At 41.9% G+C, this 22,363-nt stretch overlaps 1 protein-coding gene across 8 annotated transcripts in view; it reads left to right on the top strand.

Moving 5' to 3' along the window:
- Window positions 1–22,363, top strand: part of PCDH9 (protocadherin 9) — a 752,451-nt gene that overhangs the window by 336,486 nt on the left and 393,602 nt on the right. For 4 of the 8 annotated variants that reach the window (XM_083610428.1, XM_083610425.1, XM_083610424.1 and 1 more), the window contains exon 3: window positions 16,881–16,946. The exons of the other annotated variants lie outside the window; for them this stretch is intronic. In XM_083610428.1, the coding sequence (XP_083466554.1) occupies window positions 16,881–16,946 (66 nt within the window). The remainder of the gene's footprint in view (window positions 1–16,880; window positions 16,947–22,363) is intronic. 8 annotated transcript variants of the gene reach the window in all.

Genomic DNA, 22,363 nt, shown 5'->3' with positions numbered 1-22,363 from the left:
ATTATGTTACTGAAATGAAGAAATTTGGGGCGAGGGTAAGCAGGAGAGCATTTTTCTGTGGAAGGAATGTGAGCTCCATCCAGTTCTGATGCGCAAAGCAAACAGAATGCAGGTGGGGGAACCTGCGGGCCTCCAGATGTTGTTGGACTCCAGTTCCCATCATCACTGACCATCAATCATGCTGGCTGGGGCTGATGGTACTTGGAGTCCCATCTAACAGCATTAGAAGGGCTACCAGTTCCCTATCCAAGACTGGTAACCTCATGTGGACTACAAAAACTACCAAACATATGTTCAACTGGCCCACAATCATGATTTGACGCTCCAAATTTTGGGCTTATCCCAGGGGCCAAACGTGTCTGGCTCTCAAAACTTTCCTGAGAACTTTGCCACTCACTGGCCTCCTTCACATCTCAAGTGCTTTTGTCTGGCTGGGCTATATCCCTGAATTCTGATCATACTTCTTGCTTGTCAGCATGGAGGATAGAAAGGAGTGGGGGAGTGTTTGTGGAAAGTAACTTACTGCAGGACAAATGCAACGTTTTCATTTTGCTCTGTTCCCTTTTGCCTCTGGACCCACCCACTCCTGGCATGTGGCCCTTGTAAGGTAATGCCCAGAAGGTAATGTGGCCCTTGGGCAGGAAAAGATTATCCATCCATGCCCTAAACTATTGGAATGTTGAAAACATGTCTTTTAAAGGATAACCGTATGTGAGGAAAATTGCACCTTCTTTTGCTGAGGCTGTCAAGAGTCTGCATTGGTGTGTGATGGCATATTAACAGCATACCTATTAGGCTAATTTAAAGGCATCAGAGCAGGGCTGTTCCTACCATTTGCAGGAGTGTTGCCATTATTAATTGCATTAGATTCTTTATACTCACTGATAGGACTCAAAAGCCAGAAAACATCAACATTAGTTTGTGACAGCAAAGGTAGCTTGATTATATGCTTCGTATACTGTTCAACTCTTTTGTGTCTAATTGTAAACTGGAAAAAATGGCTTAGATATCTAAAATGGTAAAAAAAATTGGGTTTATTCTTGCTTCACATATTCCTCTTTTTCATTACAATGAAGGGCAGAATTTTCAAGACATTACACATATTATGAAAACAACAAAAGTCCTCTTCAGAGATTCAGGAAACTAATTTGCTCTTTCTTTCTTTCTTTCTTTCTTTCTTTCTTTCTTTCTTTCTTTCTTTCTTCATTCATTCATTCTTCCACCTTTCCTCCATGGAGCTCAAGGTGACATACAATCTCACACACCCACCCTCCATTTTATCCACGGAATAACCTTGTGAAATGAGTTAGGCTGAAATATAGTGTCTGCTCCCAAGATCACCCAGTGGGTTTCATGGCTGAGTGGAGATCTGAACCCTGGTCTCCCAGCAGTGCCGGATTGACGTATAAGCTAAACAAGCTATAGCTTAGGGCCCCACTCTCTTGGGGCCCCCAAAAAAATTAAAGGAAAAAAACCACTGGATGTACATTTCCAAAATATAAGATAAAAAACAAATAAAATAAAACCTACGTACAGCAACAGTGTGTTGTGTTGTGTAGGCTCCTATGATGTAAGTAATGGGCCCCGCCTGGTATATAAAGGGCCCCATTATCTTCAGTAGCTTAGGACCTCATCAAACATAAATCTGGCCCTGTTACCCAGGTTTCATTCTGACACTCTAACCACCACACCACAGGTGTGAGGATGGAGCAGAGGAACAACTGTGCTGGCTCCACCTCCCAACCTTGTCCCAGGTGCCTTCTCTAAGTTGCGGGATGGTTGTCTGAAATTAGAGCCCCCCTAGAAGAGCCTTTTTTCCTACTCTCACACACAGGAGAGAAAGGTTTCTTCTGAAATAGTGTTTGTTTTCTGCAATTTTTGTAAGTATATACTTATGAAAGATGATCTTAACCCCCCCAAAAAAATCTGCTGACTGATTAATCAGAGGCATGTTTTTAGTCAATTAAAGTGTTGTTTTTTAAATAAATTGATCTTACCAATTAATTAACAAAATGTTGCAACCCAATTTATGCCATAGTTAAGGTGGAATTCAACAGAGCATTGAGATTTTTCCATCAGGATAAACATTTCAGTTTGTCAGGCAGAACAATCTCCTTTTTTGTTCCCCAGTGCGCTGTTCTCAGGGTTCTCCTAGCCTGCCTTGAGCCAATATGGGGGCATGTGGCAGGGGGTGGGGGGAGGGATGGAGGGAGAAAAAAGGCCCATGGCACTAGCAAACCACTTGCTGGCTTCCAACAGAGGAAATCATTAGGTAAATTAAGTCCTACTGGAAGTCTTTTAATATTTCAAAAGACTCTATGTGTGTGTAGCTAGAACAGATCAACATGGCTACTAACTGGAATTGGAATTGGTTTCCTGGACATTGTCTCTGTACCCCCTATTCCTTCACACCATTTCTTTCTCCTCTATCCCTCTCTTTGTGTTTCCTAGATGTCTCTGGTCCTTCATAGGTCTTCACCTTCTTCTCCCTAGCTCTACTTTCTGTTCCCTTTTCCCCTCTCACTGTTGCCACTCCCTATAGCTTATTCTAAAGCAGCCTCTTCTGATGGGTCCAGTTCTGCCACATTCTCCAGTCTTTGGAGAGTTGTGATTCTCTTTTCACTGGATGCAAACATGTGACCACATCATGACCTGTGCACTGCATCTGACTTGGTTAATTATAAGTCATTTGGCAGGGGCATCATTCAAGCTCAAGAATCCTATTAAAACAGACTATTGCACCCTTAGCTGCGTGTCTGATCTGAGTTCCTTTCAAATTACTTGCAAAACTGAACACTTTCTTCCGCAACTGCCAGGGAAGAAGTCACAATCTCCTTAAACAGGTGTAGATATAAAACTTTAATAGCTTGACTTATATGAGAGAGGATGATTATGCAGTGGTGTTTACATGAAGTGTGGAGAGCTTTTTCTCTGTGTATAATAGTAGAAGAAAGAGGGAAGTATAGTATTCAGGAAATAACATTTGTTGTTTAGTCGTTTAGTCGTGTCCGACTCTTCATGACCCCATGGACCAGAGCACGCCAGGCACTTCTGTCTTCCACTGCCTCCCACAGTTTAGTCAAACTCATGCTGGTAGCTTCGAGAACACTATCCAACCATCTCATCCTCTGTTGTCCCCTTCTCCTTGTGCCCTCCATCTTTCCCAACATCAGGGTCTTTTCCAGGAAGTCTTCTCTTCTCATGAAGTGGCCAAAGTCTTGGAGCCTCAGCTTCAGGATCTGTCCTTCCAGTGAGCACTCAGGGCTGATTTCCTTAAGAATGGATAGGTTTGATCTTCTTGTAGTCCATGGGATTCTCAAGAGTCTCCTCCAGCACCATAATTCAAAAGCATCAATTCTTTGGCGATCAGCCTTCTTTATGGTCCAGCTCTCACTTCCATACATCACGACTGGGAAAACCATAGCTTTTACTATACGGACCTTTGTTGGCAAGGTGATGTCTCTACTTTTTAAGATGCTGTCTAACATAGGAAATAACATAGGGCTTATCTATATTATAGGCCTGCAGATAACACTACTTTGCCAATGGACAATTATGAAAAAGGTCCAGTTTGGAAGGTGTTAACTGTCCCTTCCATCTACTTTACGGGGTCAGAAATAATGGCTAAATCACATTTAATGGTGTCTTCATAGCCGACCTACGGCACTTTAACATCCACTATGGAAAGCATTTGACTGATTAAGTGGGTCAGCTTTATTGACTGTATTATTAAATGTATAGCCTATAAAACGTATGCACAACCCTTCCCCAACTCCTTCTATTCAAACAGTACCATCATTACAAGCACCAGGGCAGAATGTGAGGCATTCAGAAAGAACAAAGAAGAAGATATACCAGAGAGCAAATACAGAAGAATTTTTGACTAGGATAGTTTCTAGCATTTGCAACTCCTTTAAATAAAACTTGATGGAGGGAAATCTCTATTTCATATTAAGAAAGTACAATATACAGAGTGAAGCTCCAAAGTTCTTTAGAACTGAAGGGTAGTTGAAACCCACCTGAGAAAATTTGCTCATCTTTAGTGAGTCTGTCTTAGCTTCCCGCAAAATCCTCAGATGTTTTGTTGGAAGTTTCTTTACATTTGATATAAATTTCACTGCAGACAAAATCTAGTAACAACATATGTATGAGAAGACTGCACTGGGAAAATTGTAAAAAAAACAAAACCAACACTTTTGGATTCCTTTTAAAATTTCTTAGATGTTTCACGTGTGTTAGATTCGCTTTAAATTAAATTTCAAGGGCAACTCTTCTTGGCACCCAAAGATTCTTTGTATGCTTGCTTTGATACTAAACTGTGTTTTCCAACTACATGTTTTGGACACATACAACTGGGTCAGAAGTTGAGTTGAGTAGAGTTGAAGACAGCAGAAGTTGAGCTGCTCGTACTAAGCACTCATGCTTTATTGTGATTCAGAATATGGCATAAAGACATCCATATGCCATAATCACCTGGAAGTCATATTGCCTTGATAAAGCAGTTTAAATATCTTTCTGGCTCAACATTCTGACCACAACAGATGCCTCTAGGAAGTTCACAAATAGGAACTGAAGGCAACAGCCTTTTCTTCCTGTTCTCAGTACAGTATCAAGTACTCAGAGCTATTCTGCCTGTAAGCATGGAAAGTCCATTGAGTTCTGGCTATTATCTAACAGCAGAATAATGATAATGATAGTGATAATTTTATTATTTATATGCTGCCCATCTGACTGTGTTGCCCCAGACACTGTGGATGGTTCCCAACAAAATATAAAAAACACAATAAAACATCAACAATTAAAAACTTCCCTGTAACAGGGCTGCCTTCAGATGTCTTCTAAAAGTCTTATGGCTATTGATCTGTTTCATTATACTACAATTACATTATGTATGAACTATTTAGGCCAATCTCCTAGCATTTAAATCTAATATATTATCATTTTATTTACCCTCTGTCTCTTTCACTATCTCTTGCCTGTCCTTCAGTGAATTCAGGTGTTCTGACAGGGTCACCCTGTTTTGTCCTCACGGTTACCCTGTGAGCTTGACTAGGCTGAGGGAGTGCTTGGGCCAAGGTCCCCCAGTGAGCTTCATGGCTGAGTAGGGATTTCAACCCAGGCTTTCCCAGGTCCAACACGTCATCTACTGCACCATTATGGCTATGTGTTTTTTACATGGCAGGTGATCATTTCGTTCTAGCAATCCCATGTTGTTTTCATCAATGGAAGGTTGCTCTCTCGTGGCTGTGGAGTCCCATTTGCCATAGATATATTTAAATGCTCCTAGGAAGTTCCCCCTCTTGCTTTTTCCTCTGTTGGGATTTGATATCACATTGGTAGACAGAGGCCATGTGTTAAAGTGGTTCAAATGAACTGTTGAATCATACAACCAGCAAAACTATTGAATCATAGCTTCCTTAGAGACATGGCAAAACCTACTTTTTATGTCTGACAGACTTCCTTAACACTTCAGGCCTGTTTGGCTTGACCTTTTCTCTCCATTGTGGCAAACTTTCTGTTCATTTTGAAGAGGAAGAGTTTCCTGCTTCTTTGAAAGGGGAGCCTTTTCTCTGTTGCATGAGCAAAACACTTCTGGGGGTGAGAAGGATTGTATGGTCTCCCTTTCATTTGAAGGCATTAGGATTTGGTTGAAAGTGAACCTGCCCGAATACCTATATTTCTAGACTTTCAAACCTTCAGTGGCTTCTGTTACTTCTATTTTAAAAGCAATGTTATGCTAGTGAAAGGTGACAGATGGACAAGCCTTGTGGCTGAGCTTCTCTGATTATGGATGTAATATAACAGGAAGCAGGACAGGCTTCTTATCTTAAGTCCTAGCTAGGAGCTAATCACTGGGGATTGAAAGAAGCACAGATTTTGGCTGCGTGCACTGGCAAGTACAGTACATCATTTTGCAAATTCTAGCTACTGGTATGTGAGGTACATTGCCTTGGATTTTGATTGAGCTGCCAGTTTGTTCTATCTGGAAGGTATAGTGGCTTGTGCAAAACCACACTTTGTCTCTATTTGTCAGGAAACGTAACACCTTCTTTAATTAGGTACACAGCTTGGGGGTGCTCCTGGATCTATTACTACTACCCTGGATCTATTACTACACTCCCTGTCCAGACTTCTGTCATCTGTGCTCTGGTAACCTCCAGGTTAGACTACTGTGATGCATTATTCACTGGGCTACCTTTGAAGATAGTTCAGAAACTGCAAGTGGCACAGAATTTGGCAGCCAGATTGTTGACTGGTCTGAATGTATAAAACTAATTCTGGCTACCAATTACTGTATTTTTTTGCTCTATAAGACTCACTTTTTCCCTCCTAAAAAGTAAGGGGAAATGTGTGTGCGTCTTATGGAGCGAATGCACGCTGTGCAGCTATCCTAGAAGCCAGAACAGCAAGAGGGATTGCTGCTTTCACTGCGCAGCGATCCCTCTTGCTGTTCTGGCTTCTGAGATTCAGAATATTTTTTTTCTTGTTTTCCTCCTCCAAAAACTAGGTGCGTCTTGTGGTCTGGTGCGTCTTATAGAGCGAAAAATACGGTATTTTGCAGGCTCAATTAAAAACGATGATTTTGGCCTGTAAGGCCTTACACCAGTACCTCAAGGACCGCTGCTCCCAACATGAAATGACCCAGACCCTGTGGTCATCATCTGAGGCCCTTCCTCAAGTGCCCAGGAGAGGTTTGGAAGGGTGGCAGCATGAGAACAGACCTCTTCAGTGCTGGTTTTCCTGCTTGTGAAATGCATTCCCCAGGGAGGCTTGCCTGGCGCCATCTTTATCTATTTTTAGGCATCAGGCAAATAGTTTTCTCTTTATTTTGGCTCTTGATTTGAAAGTTGGAATTCAGCTGGGCAGGATTTCTAAGTGCTGCCTTTTATCAGTATAGCTGTGTTTTGGGGCTTTTACTTAATTGCTTCTAATGGAAGTTGCTTTGGATCACTGTGAGAAAAAGTGACTAGCAAATAATAATGAAATAATAAATAGTAATTAAGGAGTTATGGGAGCTGGGAGATAAAATTATATATTTGTGGTCATTTGGCTGTTGTGCTGCATTTTGTCAGTGGTCTTTTACAAGGTGTGCAGTCCACACTAATAGGTGCTGTGTGTGTGTGTGTGTGTGTGTGTGTGTATCAGGCATTCAAGCTTGTAATGTTTTTAATTACTTTTGAAACAACTGGTTTCCAGTTCAGTCTCTGGCTCTTAACTCTACCAGAAATAAGGGCAAACCGGAGGCAAGGGCACCATGAAGCCAAGCAGGCTGTGCCAGGTGGCAAAAGTCTTATCTAGGGCTTTTTTCTAAGTTGAGATTTAATTGTGGGAGGGTTTTCTTTCCCCCATGCATGTGTAATTTAAACTGCCATTGTGAAACTAAAACAGGTTTCTTGGTTTACTACAGTGTCTATTGGGAGAGGCAGGGGAAAGAAAGGGAGACCCACTGTGGGGGGGAGCCAGGAGCCATGAAATGCCTTTAGCTCATTCAAGCTCCTCCTTCTGCCAGCTGAGATCTGCAAGGGCATCATGGAGGCCAAGGAGGAGGAAGTGAAGGAGCAATGCTGCCCTCTGGCCAGTATGAAGGCAGGACGTTGGGTGTTGCCTTGGAGCAGACTGAGGCTGGTGGAGCATTGTCCCATTTGCCCAAATGAACCACGACAGGAATCAGCCAGGACGGCAGGTAGTTGGCCTCCTTTCTTTAAGGAGCTTGTCCACATCTTCAGGAGGCGTCAGTCAGTAACTCTGGGTGAGTGTTATAGTAATGACTTCTAAATTTGCATCCACACTCCCCCCCCCTTTTTTGTTTTTTTGGTAATACTTATTCAGATCTGTGTCCCTTGACCTCTTATTTGGCAAGGCATTCCCATGCCATTTAAGAAGCCACCTGAGGCCAGCCCCCAGCCCACAGGAGCTGTGTGGCTTTCGTCTCAAGTGAGGGGAAGAGGACTGTGCAGTGTTGGCCTCTGCACAAAGCTTAGGTCTAAATAAATATTGCCTCAAGTAAGTAGTTTGGCCCCTGCCAATTCACTAGAGCCATACCCTTTATTCGCCGGACATTAAGCCTCCAGGTTTCAGGTGAAGCTACTGACCTCTGGAGTGCTACAGTGGGGCAGCCCTGACACAGCGGTGGGAAGCGGACTCCGTTCCTTCTAAAGGAAGCAGCTCTACACAGGCCTGGGGGAAAGCCTGCCAAAGCATCTTCATGAAATGTTTTCACAGACATGGTTTCAAGAGGCAAATGCTTCAACATCCTCCTTGCTGCCAACAACAAAGGGCCCTTCCAATGTTACCATCGGCAGCCAGAAAGCCTTTCTCAGCCACTTGGGTAACATCAGAATATTTAGGCCGTCTTGGAGGAGCCCTCAGCAGGCAATGCTACTATGCTGGCGTTCTCTGAAGAGGCAAAATGCTTGTGGAGTAGCATAGGGCATGTCATTTTAGGGGCTGAAACATAATTCTTGCATTTTTTTCCTGTGGGATGGGGTCTTGAAAATATATTTTTGGGTGTGAGGAATTCAAAACCTGCTATTTTTTGCGATTGGGCAACACTGAGCTTGGGAAGTCTACGTTTGATGAAGAAGCACAAACTTTTTTAATTTTACCTTCTGAAAATGTCAGGTAATGCTAAATAAATAATAACCTATAACATAATTGCAAGTACTTGACAGTCATTTTTAATTATTTCTGTGTAATTTAACACACATCTTATTTAACAAGTAAGACTAAATTATATTAATTTAACCAAAATATATTTTGAATTCCCAAGTTGTTACAACTTTTTAGTACCCCTCATTTTTCAACACACCTTAATGGTAGAGATCCACATTGTAGACTTCTCCCTCTTGACCTAGATCTTCCATTGTTACCATAGTGATACAGGAAGTTAACTGGGATCAGGTAAGATTAGTTTTCGAATGCAGCTATACCTGATGTTACTTCATACTGTCACTGTGGTGCTATTCCAAGTCTCATCATGATATCTATGCCCTGATCCAGCAAAAGAGCTTCCATGCAGTTTTCTTGGTTCCATTATGTGAAAGGCTATTCGTATCCTTCCTTCCTTCCACATAGCTTATGCATGAAATGGGGAGCAGGACCACACTTGTCAGTCCTAATGCTTTGTACCCAATCCTTGATGTCTGTGGGTTCTCTGCACTAGGTGAAAAGGGGAGTGTACGTGCCTATGACTGTTGCACGTGCAGACTCTCCACACAATTGGGAATCTTGTGTGACCTCTTGCATAGAGACCCTGCACATGCACAGCTGTATGTGTACAGACATCCTTTTCCTGCAACCTACCAAATGCACAGATGTTGGGAAGGAGGTTGGCAGACATGATCCATTTCTACCTTCACACTATACTGTACTAAAATGGAATGGGGATGTATGAATAGCTGCTGAAGGTGGATGCAAACAATGACAGCCCAAGACATGGTAAGAATGAGGGTGTGCATTTTCATCTGTATTGCAACCACTACATTGGGTAACATGCCACAAGATTATGTCTCTATCAGCGCACTGGTCTTTGTGAGCTTAGACTGGAGTACTATTAAGTGTCACTGCTGCTGTTCTTGGGAATAATACCACCGCAGGGTGGCTGCATCTTACCATGTGTGTCTAGGGTATAAATGGGGAGTCTTCTTCTAGAGCCTTAACCAGCACTTTTATTTTGGGTCTCTTCGGTAAAACTCATGTGGGTGCCAGCACAAAATGTCTGCCATGGGCAGCAAATAAAGAGGTGCCAGTACTCTGTATCAGTGAGTACTGTAAGTTAAACAACTCTGTCCTTAACTGAGCCCCAGCTGAAGGATTGCTGTTTTCTCACTTGGAATCCTATGCTTGGACATTACTTCTATAGAGAACCTCTTGCCAAGGTTACTTGTTTTCAGTATGAATATATTCAGGTGAAACAATACATTTAAATCAGTGGTTTAATTTTGTACTTATTTCAATTGACTGCAAGATTATGTTTCCGTGACAGGATTGGCAGAGGCTGCTGGCAGCCCCAGTAGCAGACCAATGCCTGCGATGCACTGGGTCTCTGCACTGAAAAGCACGTGCAAACTTAGGTTGCTTTGGCAAATAAGGATAACAGATAGGAATGCTTGAGAAATTCGATCTTTGTGCACCCCTGGAAGTCTTTCAGACTGTGGCACTGTAAATGTGGATTGAGTTGTGAATTAAGCATGTAGTAAAGCAATTCCCTGACGACTTCATCTTCTGCGGAGCGCCTTAATGAATTCTATCACCAGCATGCCAGTTGGATTGTGTTAATTGGCTCTCACTAGCTTCCTGCCACATTTGAGACAATGGTAGAGTTGAGTCTCTCACAGTGCAATCCTATACACACCAGCTTAGATAAGGTCCATTGCACTCAATGGGACTTACATTTGCCTTGGTTTCTTGGTGGTCCAGTATGATGGTGGTGGGGTTTGGCGGGAGCAGGGGGGGACTATCATTCTCCTAGTTATGTGAAATATGGCATAGCCAGATCTGGTACTGCAGCTTGCAGCAGAGCAAGAGGAACAGTTGGCAAATGAAATATTAATTTAAAAGGTTTATTTTTGTTCCTGTCATAAATGTAGGTTGGCATTGGTGTACCTACCAGATGCTTCCTTTAACAAATAATCAGCATATTATTTGCCATGTTGGACCTTACTAATATATAATCCAAAAGAATAGAGCTGTGATACAATAAAACAAAGATTAAATTGGCAAAAATGTAAACAGTTCCTAACAAAATATATGTGTAAACAATGTGTTATTTTTGAATTCTTAGAAACACCCAGGAATAAAACATTGCAGCAAAACAAACCAAAAACCAAGCAGCTGAACACAGCAAGGTGCCAAATCTCCATTTTCCACTTTAATGTGCAGTACCTGTGACTAGCAGGTCAGGCTACTAAGCGCTTTAAGTAGGGGTTTGAAGATACTGAAGAGCAGTGCAAGAGGAAAAGGAAAGCACAGAGAGAGAGAGAGAGAGAGAGAGAGAGAGAGAGAGAGAGAGAGAGAAGAAAGAAATGTGGATTTCATATAAACAGCTAGGACCCTAGGGTGAAGGGCGGGTAATACAGATCATGATAATAATCATAATCCTGCTATATATTTTCATTATTCAACTGAAGGTGCCCAAAGTGCTAGGTGCTCTGTGCAGAAGACTCCATCAAGATTTGGAGACAGGGAGCAGGGCCAGTGTGTACAATTCCACTCTGCCCTTGATGTGCTGTAAGTTATTTAGTTGTGTGTGCAGAATTCTTTTCAGGCAGAACACCAGCACAGATATAGAAAGCACACTTGGCAGCACACTTTCTGAAACCTGCCTGCAGGAGATGTGTTATCTCTATCTCCACACATTATATTTTAAGGTGTCCACTTTGCCCCCTTAATGCAATATGTGAATCCGCCCAGTGGCTACCACATCCATACATGGTAAATGAATATTTAAAATGCTTCAGAGTGTGTGTTTGTGTGTAATCATTATGGTTCTCATTATTTTGCTAGTTTCTGGACTGCAGGAACAAGGTATTGCATGTTTGTTAAAGAATACGTATTAATTAAATGCACAGAAAATCTTTCCAATATATTGCACTAGTCAGCTGAAAAAGGAATAAAAGAAAACTCTCAAATAGTATGGGGGCTGCAGGTTGACCTTCCTTTTGCTTTTCTCCAGGAACCAGCAACACGGTAGACCATTTCCATTACTGTGTGTAGGTCGGTAGTTCAATCTGCTTTTATTTTATTGGGGAAGAGAGCAATCGTCTACATTCCCAGTTGTTATCTCTCTTGCTGCTGGATTGCAATATATCACCAAACCTGCTGATTTTATGTTGCTCTCTCTCCCTCCTTCCCTCTGCTTCCCTAGTGTTATTCTGTTGAGGAATTTCCACCTGGCCCCCTCTGTTTCTTGATGGAGAGCACTAGATGAAATGAATTGCCCAGCTCTGTTTCTGCAGAACCGTTTTGGTGGTGTCAGTGCATGAGACAGAAACACAAGCAGAGGTGGAGAGAAAGATTAGCAAACTGAACTCTAGTTTACAGGGAACCGACTTTACAGTATCTTAAATTATGTTGACTTTTAGACCCCTGCTGGGAAAGGAACTGCAGATATTTGTCTCTTTCTTCAATCTCTAGTTTTGAGGCAGGCATGTGTGGGATGGCTACCATATCCCTTTCAGGATTTTACATTTATTTTAACCCGTGTCAACAGCAGCAATTCTTTTCTCTCGGAATTGCCACCAGATTTTGCTTAAAGGAAAACACTGAGGTGAATTTGGAGTTTCTTGCTTTGGAAAAGCATTTGAAGAATTTTAAGTGGGTCTAAAAGAGTTGCAGTAGGACTAGCAACGTGTCTCGTGGAGGGTATTTTGCACACCTCTTTTCCCCAGCTTGCAACACTTACAATAATCACTTCAGCCATTCAAGGATTTGTTTTTTGTTTTTGTTTTTGTCTGTTTCATTTCTCATCTGTCACAGAGGGATGAAGGAGAATAAATGTGAAAACACGCAAACCCCATGTGACGTTGATGGTTGGATAAAGAAACAGGGCAGTGAATTAATTTTCCCTACACAATTCAGACTGTTAGGAAGAATGCTAGTCTTTCCCATAACATGCTAATTTTGTATGAGTAAGGAGTATTTTGTGCAAGAGATGTTCAGTCACCCACTAGGTACAGCCTAGCCATAGGTTTTTCTGCCCTTTGTTTTAAGTCTCAAGTATAATTAGTAGGGGACATGGGTGGCGCTGTGGGTTAAACCACAGAGCCTAGGACTTGCCGATCAGAAGGTTGGCGGTTCGAATCCCCACAACAGGGTGAGCTCCCATTGCTTGGTCCCTGCTCCTGCCCACCTAGCAGTTCAAAAGCACATCAAAGTGCAAGTAGATAAATAGGTACCGCTCCGGCGGGAAGGTAAACGGCATTTCCGTGCGCTGCTCTGGTTCGCCAGAAGCGGTTTAGTCATGCTAGCCACATGACCCGGAAGCTGTACGCCGGCTCCCTCGGCCAATAAAGCGAGATGAGTGCAGCAACCCCAGAGTCAATCACGACTGGACCAAATGGTCAGGGACCCTTTACCTTTATAATTAGTAGAGCAGAGCCTTTGAGAAATACCACCAAGCAATCAGGTCCTAAAGAAAGGATAGCAAGTACACAGGGAAGACCTATATTTGTCTATCTTCCTAAATAATAGTGGATTCAACAGGTATACTTGCCTTATGAAGAGCCTTTTTGGAATGCATGGTGCTCCTGGAGATGCATTTAGATTCACCTGTGAAGCTTCTGATTCCACTAGCATGCTTAAAATGGTACATCATCAAGTAGCCGCTGTCATCAAGAGTGTTACCAGAAGTAAGAGCTTCATGCGTGAGGTAGATATAGAACACTACATGTGCCAAAACACACTGCATTTGATGAGTCTGCTCTCTGAAGGGTGAGAAGGGGAGCCCTGACACAAATTGTGGGGTCGCAAGTCTTCTGTGACTCAAAATATGTAGGATTACATCGATGTAAGTATGGTGATGAATTTTAGGGCCAATTTGTCCCATCTGTGGGATAGCACCTGAAAGTGCAGCACTTGGTTGCATGCACAATAACTTAACCTAACCTGCCCATAGGCAATTCCATGCCAAATTATTATCAAGAAAAAATAAATCCTGACTTGACTTGTGAGTTGCAGAGATGACGGTTTGGGGTAATCATTTTCATGTATATGTATTTCACAGGCCATCAGCGGTGTGAAACCTGATTAAATCTCAATAGTCTTAGCTTTTGTAAAAGAAGTCCAGAAGGATGTTGGCCCTGCAGACTGAGCACAAGGGCTGGTTCACACAAAGCCCTGGCATGTAGATGCAGGGCATTCAGGGGCCAAGCCTAAAGCCAGTATCTCCTCTCTGCATCATGCGTAGAACTTTCAACAAAACTGGGTGATTAGAACACAGAAATGGGACTTACACTGGCTCCGCCAAGTGTTACTAGTTAATATTTACATTTCTGTTCCATCCTTTATCAATCCCAATGGGGAGTTACAGAAAGCAAAAAAACCCCCAAAAAACTACATAAAAGTGGTAAAACCATGCAGCAATTTAAAGTACAATACTGCAGTAAGCACAGCAGATTTCACTAACTGGTTTGCAATTCAACTCAAGAGAAAGCCTGGAGGGATAGATATGTTTGTAATTGGCACTGTAAGATGTGCAATGATGATGCCAATCATACCCCAGGAAAGTGGAATTCTGCAACTTGAATGCTCTATCCTCATTCACAGCATAATGAACATCAGTTGGAGGGACCATGAGAAGGGCCTCTCTTGCAGATTTTAATGCACACCAAGCAGTCTACACTGAATATCAATTATGGTGACAAAGCCAGCTCCAGGGTGAGTGGAAGTGGGAGCGGGCCAAGCCCTGAGCCCACCCCATGTCTCGCAGTACTGCTATGCTTCCTTTTCACAGAGCACCCAACTAGGTCAGCAGCAGCCCAAGAGAACTCTTAATATGCAGGCCCTACTGCTTTTTCAACTAATGGGGTTTGTTTGTAGGCCACCCATGTCTATGAGCTAGCACTGCACAGTGGGGAGGGCACACAAGTTCAAGGATCACTCCTGCAAGCCAGTGTAAAATTTCTGTACTTGGGCTGTAAGCTAAGCCAAGCAAGTATTTGTTATTGGGTTAACTTTCTGCTGAGAAAAATGGCAAAGCAAAGAACAAACAAAAACCAGGTATCTGTGTTTTAGCGAGTAAGAGTCAACCACAGAGGAATTATCTGAATCTTCAGTTGTGCATCTTCTTCATTATATATGGGTAACAGTAACTGGGATGGGGGGCGTGTCCTCTCTCCCTTAGCTTCAACATCAATGCTGCAAGATTTGTTGGGTGCATATAAAAATATCCTTAAGATACAGGTAGGGTGGTCTTAATACGTCTGTGAATCAGCTTACTGTATTCTTTTCTTTTTGTGTGGCGTTGCATTTGCTAATGCCCTTGGAGGTTTGATTCAAAAGTAAGGAAGAATCAAAAATCAGGTTTCTGTTGTTTTGAGGTGTGCTTCTCTTTGAAATAAGGTATCGGCTGGCAAACAAAGGAATTCTTCCAAGTCAATTGGAAGCTTCTGACTTGATATCAGAGGAGGATGTTTGCGGTGAATATAAATAGTAAGAATCTCCTTTCAAGACCAATCCTTAGATAAAAAGAACTGTGATGTAACTCTGTAAGCATACAGGATGTGCAGAAGATATCAGAAGCTTCTGATGGGAGAACTGTGGAACAGACATGTGTTTTTCCATAGGGGTTGACATCATAGTTTGATGTAAACATTTTTGATGTTTCCACCTTTGCTCACCAAATCATGATAAAAGAGGGGGCAAATAATTCTGAGCAGAATGCTAATTTCGTCGCACTAGGCAAAAGTATCCCACACAGATTTTGCTTCTTTATTAGTATTGCCAACTTTTGTGTTGGGGGGGGGGAAATCCTGACCCTTTAAACCTGTCATAATTGGGAACAGGATGCAATCTGGTAAGAAAGTGGAGGAGCTGAGTGGGATGGGGTTAAATATTCTGACAGAGCTTGGCAGATCATGAATGGAACCTGGGGAAATCTGGCGTTTACTGGCATTTCAGACCTCCGGATTTGCTTCTTCAAACAATATACTTGTGCTGATCAAACCATTTAAATACAGACTGACTGGGAGCTCAGTTACTTGATATCAGCCAATGAAAGTCACTTGAAATGTGCTATACAAAATTTAGCAGGCCTGGCTAGAAGCCTTTCTTCCTCATGTGCTTTTTGCAGGATGTTTTTATATTCATTAAAAAAGGTATCCATACAAATATTGTGCTTTATTGCTTGCACAGATCCAGTTTGTCTGTTAGGTTTCATTCCATGTGGCTGTTGTCAATATAAGAATGCATGAATGAGAAAGTCACTTGGAAGAGGCCAACCACATGTTATGACCCCATGCCGGTACTGCTGATGGACAGGAGATGCTAGGCTGTGAGTTTACCATGTGATTCAGCCCTGTCCTATGATCTCTTCACTACATTACTAGAGCAACAAGGGATACAACCACTGGGAAGCTGCATCTGCTATGGCAACCTTTTGGTTCCCTTGTTTTTTAATGCAACTCCCTGGGTGAGTTGGCTGAGGAGTTGTGGTCCAGCAACATACGGGGACCCAAGGCTGAAGAAATCTGTGCTATGGTCAGCTAATGTCTGATATGGGTTTTATCTCATGTGCTACAAAAAAAAAAGTATTCAAAGAAATCCATACTTTGATTTGTTCCTCATTAGATTGTCCCCTCAATCATGAATGAAATTAGGACTAAAGCAAGTTAAGCACTTCAGGTGGTTTATGTAGAGTCTTCATTGGCCTGATTCATGTATTGCCTATGTCTCTTCTGTCTACCGTATATTCCCACAGCACATTGCATGAGGGATTTGAGTGTACAACACGCTTAGCTTAGTTTGTGTGATTCTTCTTCAAGGCGAAAAGGGGGCTAGAAAAGATAATGCAAAACAGGCCATCATGTATAGGCAGTGACTGTTTTTTTGTGCAACTGTGTGCGTCACAATAATGGGTGGGGTTGGAATGTTTTCAGGCTTTTTCAATGGTGTTTCAAATATATGTGATTCCACTTAAATACGCAGTGCCTTGAAACGTAACCACCATGTAAATTGGGAGTTCTCTGTATTGCAAAAGAGGTCTTGTGGAGGGGGAGGGACACACAGCCTCTTATAAATCACATGAAGGGACTCAGAAGCCCAGTAACAGCATGTGAGTTGACCTTTAATATGGGCTGTGCCAGAGACTGTGAGGGCGGGGGTTATCTTAAGGTGCAGTAAAAGTGACAAATCTTTTTATTCAACTATTACTTGCTTTTTAGGCACTGAATTTTGGAGATATGCCGAAGTACTTGTGGGAGATTTGGGTACCTGACAAACCATGGGTGGTAAGATATCAGAACTGTTCAACAGCAAAAGAACCAGTTTGTTTGTTTTCTTCAAAATCAAGTATTGTGGGTCCAGCTTCCCATTGAAACCAGTGCTCAGGCTCCCCTAGGGAGCTCCATTCACCAACATGTTTCACCAACATACTATATTGGGAGGGGGCTTAAAGGGATCGTTATAGGGCATAGTATAAGAGGAACTGTATATACTATATGATGCCACTGTGCTAAGTCTCTGTTTTCAGTAGGACCCCAGGGGTAGGGCCAAGTCATGGTCCCTGAGGTCAGTAGTTTTAGCTGTAAACTAGAGAGGAGTAAAGCACCAAACAGAAGGTGGTACTTCTTGGGTGTCTAGATTTACATGAAAGACCAGGCCTAATCAATCTATAGGCTTCATAGTGTCCAATTCTGGACACAGTCCTTGGTAACTCAGTAGGCTGGGCCACAGCCTCAGAACCTGAACTTTCTGGTTCAATCTGAGGAATCCCTACCACTCTCTTGGAGTAAAATGTTTTGAAATTTGTAAACAATAATTTGTTTCAATTGAATGAGGGTGCTCTATAATTCCAAGAGATTTGGGAAAAAAACAAATGTTTTCTTATAACTGTCTAGGAGTTGACCACATGCGTTGCCACAAATATGAAAAATAAATAAATGAGATGTATCACAAAAAGGGACATAAGAAGACACAAGTCTGCACAGAAATAGCATTTTCTAATTTCTATGTATGGATGCAATTTTAGAAATAATTACAAAAATTTAAGTAGAAGCACAGTTCACCTTACCGTAGTATGGAAAAATGCTCTACTACATGCAGACACACACACACACACACACACACACACACACACTGCTCTCTTGTTTTAAGGTTCTCTATCTTTAGAGAACCTTGGACCAGGTAGCATTTCAAAAAAGGACTCCCTCAAATAGAGTCTTCTATGAAGTAGGAAACACAGACCCTGTAACTGACATGGCAAATATAATTTTTTCCACTGTAAAATATTTGCATTAAAGGCAAATTCACACAAAATACTCATTTAACATTTGTTGCTTAACAAAAAATAAATTTGAAAAATGACTTGTAGGTGCAGGCAAGGGAAGCAGTTTTAAGTCCCATTGATTTTGATGGGAGAGATTTAAGCAGATGTTTCAGTCTTCCACTGAAACCAATGGGACTTAAACTACTCAGCTTTGGTTGAATAGTGTCATTCCTTTTTTCATATTATCACTCAATAGGAAAAAAATTTTTTGCTCTGATTTTGTTACTAGGAAATTAAGCATGCAAAAGCAGCTTCCAATTATATCTCATTGGAAGCTTGTATTTCATGCAAGTCTTTTACAATTCTGTCATTATACTTTATTGCTTACGTTTGAAATCACAATGTTTTATTGCAGAGCTTTGTAGATTACACTTTTCAATTCAGACTATTTCTTTCGGGAGTTTTGTTGGCTACTAATAAATATATTAAGCGTTTGATAATTTGCTTATTGATGTTTATGCAATGCACTTTAATGGGGCACTTAAGCACATTGAAGTACTAGTGAAATGTGTGTTGTCCACCTGACTGTGTTTGGGATCATGGTCTTCGTGTGTATTCTTGTTATTTATCATGTATGGGACACTAAGGGCTTGATCCAGAACAGGACATCTCTACATGCAAAAGTGCATCCACAGCTAATGTGGATGCCGATGATATTTAGATGAGCATGTTCAATTCTATCACAGTATTCATTGAGCAGGGCCTATTGAACGGGCTCAGTATTGTTTTTGTGTGTGTTTTAGGGGCTGGTTTTTATCCCTGATAATGTTTGAGAATGTAAAGCTGGATATGTATGTAGACCTTGGTATTTTTTAACTGTGGTTTTTGCTTATAAATCTCACTAAAAAGTAGTAACTCTTTCAAACAACTCAACAGAACTAGTCTGGAAGTTTCTCCCATTTAGCCAAGCCACATCATTAGCTATAAAGTATTTTTCCCCAGCTTCTGTTTCATTTTGACTCATGCTTGCCCTCAAAGCAGCTGTTTAATTTGAATGTAATTTAGGCAACTAGAAAGGCACTAATTTCCTTTTTTGTTACTTTTTAAAAGTTAGGCCAGTTGTTAAAGCTACAAATGAGGTAGCAATTATAGGGAGATTCAAATAGATTCAGTCCAACTAGGTGCTATTCTGTTTTGTCCTGACACCGTCTCAGTAAAGGAAAGCAGAGCAACAAGATGTGTTTTATATCTTGAGTTCATCTCTCCCTAATTAGTACTGTTTAATGAACCGTTCACCCCCTTGGTTCTCGTGCCTCCCCTTGGGGATTTCCCAGCTGTTTTGCTCTCCTGTTGTAATTGAAATCCAACTTGTTCCAACCTGTAATTGATAGTGAATTCAACCATTTTATGTTTGCCGTGAGACAGACGTATGACGTATGCATGCAAAGCAGCATATGGACAAAAGAATGGCCTACCACCATGAAAGGAAATTTGATTTTGCATCACCATTGTTTATACAAGGAGGTGATAATACACAGATAAGATGAGAGTATATGCAGCTGTGCATATCTACACAGTCATCCTGCAGGCTTCATCACCTGTAAGTAGGCTGCAGCCTCAAAGGAAGGAAGGAGCTAGGGAGGAAAGTACAGGACTGGGCCAGCATGCCTCCTTGGTAGCTGAAGCCCCCAGATACCTGCCTCCTACAGCAAGTCTGGGGCTCCCAGTATCCACCATGTCAGGACCGCGCACATCCCAGTGGGAGCCTGTTCTGAATGCCAGAATGTCTGCATTCAGGGGTTGCCTTACCTCCAGGTCTACGACTGTTAATTTTTATTATTTGCTAATTCCTCTATTCATTAATTGTATACCCTGCCTGTCTTTCCCAGTGGATACTCAAAGTCACCCTAAAGTTCCCATTAGCCACCCTGGTTCAGCCTGCGCAGCACCGCTGCATCGCTTCCTCTTCATGACAGACTGATGCAGCCTCCATTGTCCTTGAAATATTCAGAAGGTATATACAGAATGAGGAAATGTGCATGTGTGACAGAGTGGTGGGAGGTTGGATTGTGGCAGCAGACCCCACCCCCAATCTACATGCAAAGGCTGCATGTGTATTTTCAGCTGCATGTGTGAAGTAGCCCTTGCCCGACGTGCATTCAGTTACCCTGGACATGTTGGCTGAATAACACATCTATATATGTCTTATCCATGGCCCCTGTTTTCCTTAGCCTCCACTTCCCTCAAGTCCTTGTAATCTCTCTTGTTTATCCTCCGGGCTCTGTCTCCTCTTACCTGCCTTTTCCCCAGGTTCTTTCATCCCATCCCATTACTTACCCTGCCCTCTGCCTGTAGCCATAAAGCCTTTCAAAAGCTTTAATCCCAGCTGAATTGAAAGTTTTCACTTCTTTCACAAGACAGGCTATGAATATTGTGTTGGGCCACTTGCTTCATGAGCAGCTGGAATACTTATAGACGTCCCCTTCCCTTTCAGCAGTGCAACCAATCACTGCCAGAAGTCTCAGAGAAGGCAGTTTAGGAGAGAAAGCATAGCTCAGTGGCAGAGGATGTGCTTTGCATGCAGAAAGTCCCAGGTTCCATTCCTGACAGCTCCAGTTAAACAGATCAGGTAGTGGGTGATGTGAAAGATCTGTGCCTGAGCCCCACAAGAAGGGCTGGCAGTACTAGACTAGATGGGGGAGATGATTTGATATGGTATGAGGCACTTTCCTATGCAGTGCACATCACATAACAGCACAGATTAGCTGAACACCATGCGAAAGTGCTGCAAGATCTGTCGGTTGTTTCATAGAATAGAATCATAGAGTTGGAAGAGACCACAAGGGCCATCGAGTCCAACCCCCTGCCAAGCAGGAAACACCATATAAAATCATAGAATCATAGAGTTGGAAGGTGGGCCACCAGGGTCAAACTGGCAAAGGGTGAGAGCCCTTCAGTGATGACTACAACAAAACAAAACTTTTAAGATGCTTTACTGTGGTGGAGGATTGTTGGTTTTTACTGCCTACTTAAAGTGTTCAGGATGGGGCTGGATATAACTCTAAATTATGCCTGCTGCAGAATTTGTGAGTCACAAAGCCATAACACAGCCTTCTGGTGCTCAAGAGTCCCTCCTGTTTTGCTTCCTGCCTGGACAGCAGAAACGGGCTGGGAGGTTTGATCTTGAAGTAAACATAACAAAAAATATAAGGTAGCAGTATATTTTATGCATACAGAAATCATGTATTAATTGACCACAAAAATGACCAAGCTTATACTTAGTAATGTTGTGGTTGTATTCTGCTTCTTCCATCCTTTCCTTCAGGCAAATATTCATTCTTAACAAAGTATGCTGCCTTAGAGACTATTATTTTGTTTTGGGTCATATTTCCCATGTCATTCAAGCCAACATCAATGGATTGATGGGCTGGGGGGGGACATTTAGGTAATTGAAGCAGTTCCCCACCCCTTTCATAATGCTTGGACATTCCATGCATTAGTCCACATTACTAGATTAATTTGGGATTTTGCCATTCACTGAATACATTCATAGTTTTATCTCAGTCAGTGAAGCTTCATAGACCTTTCTTGTATGAGACAAATACAAGAAACAATGTTATCTGTTTAAAAGGAAGAATTTGTTTAATTCTTATGAGTGGGTGAAATCCCCCCCATTTAAAAATCATTTCTATTACTTGGTATTTTGATTGGGATCAGTTTGACACCTGTCATCTCTAAAATAAGCCTCCACTGGCAAGGGAAAGAGTCAGTGTTCACACAGAACTTTTTCTATCTTTGACTTCTGTGATCGGCAATAATATATGTACATTTTTAATGCTATCTCATGTTATATGTTTAAAGGCCCAGATTATTTGTAGTCTTGATCCTTTTTTAAAAAAGAGCACATAAGACATAAATCAGAGATGTCAAAGAGAAGCTGTCAGCAGAGTATCACAGCAAAGGCTCTTGTGCACTCTTAAATTTCTGCTTGAAAGGAGCTCTGCACACTGTTCCCTTTATGAGTCAGCTTCGTCAGATACTGGCAACAACTCAGGGTGGTAAAATCAAGCTATTTGCCCCTTGGGCCCTGAGGTGTAATTCAGGACATTAACTATCATTCAAAGATATACGTGTTTTCCCTTTTCTTGTCTCCAGAGACAAGAGGACTGGGAGGCCACTTGAAAAACGTGTACAGGCAGAGCAACCCCAGCATCCAAATCTATCTATCCATCTATTTATTTTTACAAATACTATTAAATATATTGCATGCACAAGGAAAATGTACGTAGTGATTTCTGTTATGATTCATCTTCTTGTGCTCCTGAAAATACAGAAAGAAACTAGCATAGATCAGGACTGACCTACCGAAAGTGTAAGAACAGGGACAGCCCAAGATAAGATTTATAGGTTACCAGATCTACATGGGTTGTTGAGTTCTGT

Source organism: Podarcis filfolensis (genome assembly GCF_964270895.1).
Source record: "Podarcis filfolensis genome assembly, chromosome: 4".
NCBI lineage: Eukaryota > Metazoa > Chordata > Lepidosauria > Squamata > Lacertidae > Podarcis > Podarcis filfolensis.
The sequence above is the reverse complement of the archived record's forward strand: the minus strand, read 5'-3'. Positions and strand labels throughout refer to the sequence as shown.